At 49.9% G+C, this 8,398-nt stretch overlaps 4 protein-coding genes across 4 annotated transcripts; 2 read left to right on the top strand and 2 right to left on the bottom strand.

The window, feature by feature from the left end:
• Nucleotides 1–35: 35 nt before the first annotated feature.
• Nucleotides 36–591, top strand: FIBRA_04153 (uncharacterized protein; the record flags this gene model as incomplete). Its single annotated transcript, XM_012325969.1, has 2 exons — nucleotides 36–58; nucleotides 138–591. 2 exons carry the CDS (start codon nucleotides 36–38, stop codon nucleotides 589–591), a joined length of 477 nt encoding a protein of 158 aa, XP_012181359.1.
• Nucleotides 592–1,728: 1,137 nt separating this feature from the next.
• FIBRA_04152 (uncharacterized protein) lies at nucleotides 1,729–3,204 on the top strand (the record flags this gene model as incomplete). The annotated part of the gene is made up of 3 exons (XM_012325968.1): nucleotides 1,729–1,862; nucleotides 1,910–2,771; nucleotides 2,827–3,204. 3 exons carry the CDS (start codon nucleotides 1,729–1,731, stop codon nucleotides 3,202–3,204), a joined length of 1,374 nt encoding a protein of 457 aa, XP_012181358.1.
• A 599-nt stretch (nucleotides 3,205–3,803) lies between these two features.
• On the bottom strand, nucleotides 3,804–4,728 carry FIBRA_04151 (uncharacterized protein; the record flags this gene model as incomplete). Its single annotated transcript, XM_012325967.1, has 5 exons — nucleotides 3,804–4,003; nucleotides 4,061–4,351; nucleotides 4,404–4,420; nucleotides 4,470–4,538; nucleotides 4,598–4,728. 5 exons carry the CDS (start codon nucleotides 4,726–4,728, stop codon nucleotides 3,804–3,806), a joined length of 708 nt encoding a protein of 235 aa, XP_012181357.1.
• Nucleotides 4,729–4,972: 244 nt separating this feature from the next.
• FIBRA_04150 (uncharacterized protein) lies at nucleotides 4,973–6,234 on the bottom strand (the record flags this gene model as incomplete). Its single annotated transcript, XM_012325966.1, has 5 exons — nucleotides 4,973–5,071; nucleotides 5,121–5,642; nucleotides 5,680–5,799; nucleotides 5,850–6,007; nucleotides 6,060–6,234. The coding sequence occupies 5 exons, from the start codon at nucleotides 6,232–6,234 to the stop codon at nucleotides 4,973–4,975; spliced, it is 1,074 nt and encodes a 357-aa protein (XP_012181356.1).
• Between the last annotated feature and the right edge of the window lie 2,164 nt (nucleotides 6,235–8,398).

Below are 8,398 nucleotides of genomic sequence, written 5' to 3'. Positions count from 1 at the left end.
GGGCGGGGCCGCCGCCTACCCCAGCCTAGTCGTGCATGTTCGGCGCTGGAGTTGGGAGGTGCGACGTTGTCGCGACGGGCTTCAACGTCATCATTGTCCTCGCTCACATCGTTTTCTTCGCTGGCCTCACAAAGCAGCAAGCCTTTCCCTGGATCGCCTGTTGAACGCGATGCGCCGATGCTTGGGCAACTTCTGGAGAAGAATCTGTTGAAGAAGAAGCAGGATGACCCTTCAGGTTTGATGGATGCACTTTCCACGTTTCCACCTTTGCGCGCTGCTGCAAGACTATTTGGACGTTCCTCCGCTGCGCCTTGTCAACTGCCTACCCCAGTATCATCACCTTTGACGTATCCCGCGGCGGACCACTCCTACATGTTCCCTCCCCACTCACACGCGCCAGCTTTTCAGCCGCAACCAATACCAGCGTCGTCAATGTCTTCAAATTCGATATCGACGTACCCGTCTTTCTCCTCACGGCCGCCCAGTGCACTGTCCTCACATGCATATACCGCCTCGCGTCCTGCGAGCGCGATGAACCATGCTGCGGGAGTTTCTTCACAACTAGACTCTATTTCGCCCCATACCCAATGACATTGCCTACGGGCTCAGGACTGCAGTACGACAGCGAGCGTTTGATACATCTGTCCGTACTTGTTGACAACTAGACAGAATGTTCGGGGATGTGCACTTGCGCATCTAACAAAGGACTGTATTATTATTAAATTCGTCGCTGTGGACTCTACACCATAATTACAATCTATCTACTTTCATACCTACGACCACAACTTAACCCAGGACTTTCTGTAGAACTGATTTGTGTCGCTGTCAGGAGCTCTGCACATCTTCTGGCATTAATCTGTTCTGACCTCAGCGTACAAGTCGATGCGGATGAGATCGACAACTTTCGTTAGTCCTGGTGTGAGCGAGGACTCCGAATTCAACTGAACGCAGGTGACGGTGGCTGACAGTGGGTTGGCGCCCGTCCCCGCGATCGCACTTAGACACTCGACATCGGACAAATCCACGCGGCTGAACAAGCCTCGTTAGACGAAGCAGAACTTCCCTTGGTCTTTTGTGCCTCGGTTGCATGCTGGCCGATACTTGTAAACTTGTATAACGATGATTTACAGGCGATGTATGGTGTGTGGCCTCTATCTTTCCAGGTGAAAGTTGTCCGAGCTTCCTTCCCAGTGGTACGATGACAACGGGGAGCCCCGCTTTCACGGTAGCGGACAATACGGATGCCCCAGACATAAGTCGAACACCTGTCATTTCATTCACCCAGACAATCCTGCGTGGGCAGATGCCCCCAATAGCGCTCCGCCCCGCGGCTACGGGACAGACTCCCGCCCCCTTCGTCCCCGTAGCCGTTCACCTCTTAGAGCACTTTCGCCGCCTCCCCGGAGTCGCACCCCGCCACGGATGCACACGCCATCACTTCGGAGTCGCTTATCAACACTCCCACAGTCCCCTCTGCCTTTCGAACGCCGTCTGAGCGACGTGGATAGCAGATACCATCGCGAAAGTATGGACGAGTCGAATCACCGTCGGGATTCAACGTCTAATTATGACATGCGCGACCGCTCGCCGACAGCTTCTGTAACGTCAGTGGAAGTACGGAACACTCATGGGCGCAGATCGTCTTCCGTTCATACAGTCTCGCGCGGAAAGGAGAGCACTAATGTCAATGGGACTTCACATGTATTGGTAGCTACATCATCCACATCCATGGCCCCTCCGCCTGTCACGAAACCCATGCCAGCACTCAACGGTCATGAAGTCAATGCTCCAGGCCCGAACAGTTCAGCCTCAAAGGAGTTATCGTACGAGGAAAGGCGCACGATGTGGGTTGATCGTATAAAGTAAGATATTCTCTTTCCCTTCGTGACTATGCTGACGATTCCACAAGACTCCTGTCTGAAGCCGTAGTCGCTTACGGTGATTTTGCACGGCTCCAAAAAGAAGCAGAGCAACGCGACCGTCTCTCACAAGCATGGCGTTCTGCTGGCTTGTCGGAGGATAACAAAGCGCGCTTGAGCATACTGGCGTCGGACACTGCTTTGAAGCGTGACGCTAGGAAAGCAGAGCTCAACAAGATCCACGCCCGCTTAGTCGATACGGATTTTTGGCCAACAAACGAGAAGAGCCCTCCGAGCCTGGCTGATAGTCACAAGGATATGCATGCGACGATCGCAGAATTGAAAGGGAGCGTTGCAAATCTTCATCAACTCTTGGAGCAGATACGAGCAGAGATTCCAAAGTCTCTCGACATAAAGCCAACACCTGTGGACATTCCTGCCGGAGGTTCTGATGCCACTCGTCCCGCAAAGCGCCGAAGAGTCTCTGTGAGTGAAGACGACGCTATTTTGCAGCAGGTAGATCAGAAGCAAACATCGAATGCTGAACAAGCAACGGACGAACTACGTGATCGGCTCTTACTTTTGGAACAGCAATTGTCCGAAATTCAGAACGAGATCGCTGAGCATGATAACGACTTGCTTTACAGTATGGAAGAAATGCTGCAATCGCGACTCGAGACAGGGAACAATATATCGGAAGGAGCACAAGCAAGTACAAGGGACGAGCGCATTGGTCCACCCGACAAGGCTCACGGCAATGAGCATTTAGGCCAGGAGCTGGATATTCTAGGTGGGCAAGTAGAGGAACTAGCAGTGGAAGTGGCAAACATAATCACACGAATGAACGCCTCGGATTCGGAGTACGCAAAGCTCCGAACTGAAAACGAGCATCTGCGGAAACGAATTGATGATGTAAGTCGGCTGAGCCTGTCCTTTTTTTGAGCGGGAGGTCATTAATCCTCCGCAGTTGGAACAGCGGTATAAGTCAGACATGGACAGATTCCAAACAAACAAACTTGAAATGCAGGCTCTCAGTGCGGCAGTCACATCGTTCATGACACAAGCAAAGCCTTCGCCCATGCTGCAATTTCCAGCGATTGAAGATATTCTTACGGAAGTTCGACCGGCGGTCCTCCAATCCCTGCAAGCAGATGTCAAGCCTCTCCTACAGACCACTCATGAAAATCTCAGTAATATGCTGCAAGAACAACATAACATGGTATATGCTGCGGTGATGTCAAAAATGACACCTGCCATTGATAGTATGCGAGCCGTTTCGACTTGGCTGGAACGACTCCATACAGGGGAAATAGATGCTGTTGAGACATTGAACACATCAGGTTGAATTGCAATTGCTCTAAGCTGCATTGTCTAACTTATTACCCTCGCATTTCCTAGTTGCATTACCACATATTCTTGTTATAGTATGATTGTATATCATTTTCACTAATGGCTGTTTCAGTCATACATACTGTTTCTTACCATCTGATTGGTGGTTGGTGGTGGCAGAACATCATGGAAGGTCATGTATGCTGAGCTTTGCCAAGTTTGTGCTCTGTCCCAAGTCCTTGCAATCCATGGAATTATGATTACAACATGTACATCAAAGCTTTTGACTGCTGTAGCATGATCAACAGTGACAGATGTAACTTTAAGGCCTCAGCATGCTGAAATGTGATTTCAAATCATATTTGATACCCAGTGGGTATCAAAGATGATCTCAGCAACCACTTGTCAGGTTTTTGTTGTTCAATCTTGGAATCATGGCTCTTATAGTGAAACTACCTTGCACTAAGTATGTAGTGAAGCAAGAATTGAGCCTTGTATGACAAGTACCAAATGGGGGGTACCACCAGCCAGATGGTGAGGGATCCTGACTGCAGCTAACAACTGGTTTTGAGTCAACTATCTTCATGACTAATAATTACAACTAAGGCACTACATTTACACATCAAGATGCGCATTCTCTTCCTGAACGCCACCAGCAGAAAGTCGGAGGAACCTAGTCCCTACACGCTTTCCTTGCTCTTCGGAGTGTGTTACCCACACGAGAGCTTTGAGGTTTGAGTCTACTGCTTCGATCTGCGACTTGAGATAGTTCTCAACGCGCGCAGAACTATCAGGGTCTAGAGCAGATGTAGGCTCTAGAAAGCATTGTGTGGTTTCTCTTCTGAAGAAAAGAAAGGATCGGAGGTACGCACCATCAAGAAGCAGAACTTCAGCACTCCGGAGGCCAACTGCGATCGCTAGCGCAACCCTTTGCATCTCGCCACCGCTCAAGTTGCTCCAATTCCTATCCCAGAGTTCCTCGTCAATTCCCCATGACTCGGCAAGCTCGACGACCTCGTGTGACAATCCCTTTGGTTTCGTGGAGGATTTCTGATTATATGATCCAAATAACGATATGGCAGCCATGAAGTCTCGCGGCGTACCCGGTAACAATGAGGCGCGTTGGGGTACATACATCACACGAGTTCGGAAATATGGGATACCTGTCGTCATCGCTTAGAGTATGTTGGACTGACCGAACCAAAGACGACTAACCGTACGACCTGGCCGTCCTGGGGCGACATGAGCAATTTCACGACGAACACCAACGAGCAGACGGACCTGCCCCGATAGCAAACATCCCCGCTGTGCAAGTTGAGGTGGGCTAGGCATTTTAGCAATGTTGACTTCCTGAAATATCAGTTCTATCGAAATTACATTGGAACGGACTGGTAGCAATGCATGCGCACCCTGCACCACTCTTTCCCTGTATGACGACTATATCACCTTCATTGACGGTGAAGTTGACGTTCGTGAAGAGGCGGTCGCCCTTCGGCTTGGTGCACTCCACGTCTTTAATCTCCAGGAGAGCTTCTGCCATAGGTGTCAACGTCGCAGTTCGTACAGACACAGGAAAACGATAAAAGCTGGCCGTTCAGATACTCCAACGGGACTTTACTTATGACTTGGCGTCAAGAAACATGAATGCAAGTTTCATCCTATCAGCGCTCTGCAATTTGAAGTCACGCACCCAGGCACAATGTGGCTAACACTCTTCAGAATTGGGATGCTTCAAAAAATGTAGCAAGTATTGTTCTAAGTCGTGTACTACTAGCTATAGGATATCATGGCTGGGATGGTGTCTGCATTTGCATCATACCCATTTCCTCTGGTGTCATGCTCGGACTCTCGATCATCACACCTACACCGACTTTCGCTCCGTTCTAATTGTGGATGAGATAATAACATCCCTGAAATTGGCCATAGACATACCTTGAAGTGATCTATCTCACCGGACACCAAGAATGCGAATGCCGGGGCAAAACGTTGCTCAAGCAATGCTGAAACCTTGCCGGTAGAGTCTAGCTGCGCCCGGAACGTAGACATACGAAGGTCGTATTTTGCACCCAGTGAGGCAATCGCGTCTCTCCGCGTAGGTGCTGCGATTAGCTGCAGATCCGCGGCCACTTCAACTTTATCACTGAGCTTCTGCCAGTACGTGGCCTGCAGAATACCTGCTGGTTGAACTTGTGCGGTCGCGATCCAGTTTTTGTCTGAGCCGGTATACTTCGCCAAGTACGAAGCAGTACTCTCCGTCATTTCCGGAGTTGGTCGTTGGTGAAGGATCTCCACACCTAGCGCAAGGTTTTTGGTGATAGATTGAAAGTAACTTCCCATGTAGATACCGGTAAAGTCTATTGGAGATGGATTCACAGCCTTGATGTTGACCGAGTAATCCTGACCCATGTAATCGTGTTCCACTTGAAGCATACTGTGTCCTGCTTGCGACGACAACTGCTTACGGTGATGATGTGAGCATCTCAAATGACACCACAGTAACGACGGTAAAACTGGCCTGGCCCTGCGCTTTGGTTACATTGTTCGCTGACCATCCCTGATTAAGGCGCCCATTGACGTTGCCGTCATGGTCAACGGAACCTTGTAGAAAGATCTGAGACACCATAAGCCTAGTACGCAAAGTCCAGGATGCTTTTGACTTACACTGTTGCTGGCGAATACTGCACCAAAATTATATGACGGGGGAGTGGTCTGGGAGCCCAACGCAAACGAATGCGTCACCTGAAAGATGGGATTGACCGACAAGCTTTTGGATAAATCTGCTCTCGCTCCATCAAAGAAGAAGTTAGTCAAGAGCGTGGCTGCGAAACGGAGTCAATATTGTCAAAGATTAATTTGAGAATGAAGGCGTACTTTTAACCTCTTTCTGGAGATTCTCCGCTGTGCCTGGGTTGGGGAGCTCAAGCGAACGCCGCCATGACGCGAGGCGATTGTAGAGGTTGGCCAGTGGAGAACCCGATGGAGGAGGCAGTAGTGAGGGAGACGACGAAGGTACGTCAATCTCTGTCAACGACGGAGAGGAGGCCATTGCAGGAGGTGACGAGGATCGTGTCTAGCTTCGTGGCTTCGCAGCGAAAAATAGCTGCCAGATATGTGGATTAAAATATACGTAACATTAAAAAACTATTGTTTAACACAATATGCTCATAAAAGGAAATATTTAGATATCGTATGCTCTGTTTCACTCGAGGGCCTTAATGACGGTAGTGTCAACACTATGACGTCTTGTGAGACGAGAAACAACCGTGGCTTAGCATTTCCACCGCGACCTCAATACTATCGCAACGATGAATAGGCGTTGCGCGGGGGGCGAAAGGTTAGAGACTGCTGCCGTGTCGCTGCTACGACCTCCTGGGCCACAGATAATGTTCGTGGCGCGGTCTCACATGTCCTCCAGAACATGCGCGAAAGTGGGTGTGCCCCAAGTTATCTGAGTTGTTCTCGAACCGTGCAGATCATCATTGTGGGCAATTGCCGAAGGTCAGTACTTCAGTGATTGAACATCCGCCGGGAACAGGCCGCGAGAGATCACATTTTCCTGTAATATTCGATCTGCAAACTGGATTTTACATGCAAAGAATATGGCAAAGGGACTTCATTGCATGTAGATGACCTTCGATATTCAGGCTTCGAAGATCAAGAAGAAATGCGATCTCTTCATGTCTGGCGCATGTTCTGTGCCCGGACACCATTTTTGCCGGCACGGTGGCATGGTCCAGGCATTATGATTGAGGACGCGTCAATAGAGTCACGTGTGAGTGGCCACAGAGGTGCGTGACGCGCGAATCTCCTGGAACGGCCTTCGAACGAGAAGGAAGGTCCTGGAACGGAGTAGAAATGAAAGTTGTATATAAGATGCCTCCGCCCGCTTTGCCTTGTATTTGCATTCACCACTACTTTCTCCTTTTCCGCCTTATTCACTCTCCGCAAATTTTATTCGACTGTCCCAATGGCATCCAAGGCGATCGGTATTGACTTGGGTACTACCTACTCGTATGTTCTCGTTGCGTCTCATCAGTTATTGAAAACATGTCTTTAACATCCTGATAGATGTGTCGGCGTCTGGCAAAACGATCGCGTTGAAATCATCGCGAATGATCAGGGTAACCGTACCACTCCGTCCTACGTGTCCTTCTCAGACAACGAGCGTTTAATCGGCGATGCTGCGAAGAACCAAGTTGCGATGAACCCCCATAACACCGTCTTTGACGCGAAGCGCCTCATCGGCCGTAAATTTAGCGACGCTGAGGTGCAGTCCGATCTCAAGCACTTCCCCTTCACCGTTTTGGACAAGGGTGGAAAGCCCTATATTCGTGTGACATACCGTGGCGAGGACAAGGAATTTGTAAGTAAACATCAGTCTAAGGCACACTTATGTCCTGATGCCATCGATTTCAGTCTCCCGAGGAGGTCTCCTCCATGGTCTTGCTCAAGATGAAGGAAACTGCAGAATCCTACCTCGGCACTGTTGTGACAAGTGCAGTTGTCACTGTGCCTGCCTATTTCAACGACTCGCAGCGCCAGGCCACAAAAGATGCGGGCACGATCTCTGGACTCAACGTCCTCCGAATCATCAATGAGCCGACTGCTGCTGCGATTGCGTACGGTCTTGACAAAAAGACTGTAGGCGAGCGCAACGTCCTCATCTTCGACTTGGGAGGTGGAACTTTCGATGTGTCGCTCCTCACTATTGAGGAGGGTATCTTTGAGGTGAAGGCTACCGCGGGTGATACGCATCTGGGTGGTGAGGACTTCGATAATCGTCTCGTTAATCACTTTGTGCAGGAGTTCAAGAGGAAGCACAAGAAAGGTAGGCGCTTCGCGCGATATTGCTTCTCATTTTACTGATAAAAGAACAAAGATCTCTCGTCCAATCCTCGTGCCCTTCGTCGTCTTCGCACTGCATGTGAGCGTGCCAAGCGAACCCTTTCGTCGGCTACCCAAACTTCGATCGAGATCGACTCTTTGTTCGAGGGCATCGACTTCTACACCTCTCTCACCCGTGCTAGATTTGAGGAGCTTTGCCAGGATCTCTTCCGCAGCACGCTGGAGCCTGTCGAAAAGGTCCTGCGGGACTCAAAGATCGACAAAGGCAATGTTCACGAGATTGTTCTAGTCGGAGGTTCGACTCGTATCCCGCGTATCGTCAAGCTTGTTTCCGACTTCTTCAACGGCAAGGAGCCCAACAAGAG

Source organism: Fibroporia radiculosa, assembly GCF_000313525.1.
Source record: "Fibroporia radiculosa TFFH 294 genomic supercontigs, scaffold2693, whole genome shotgun sequence".
NCBI lineage: Eukaryota > Fungi > Basidiomycota > Agaricomycetes > Polyporales > Fibroporiaceae > Fibroporia > Fibroporia radiculosa.
This window is presented reverse-complemented; position numbering and strand designations above follow the sequence as displayed.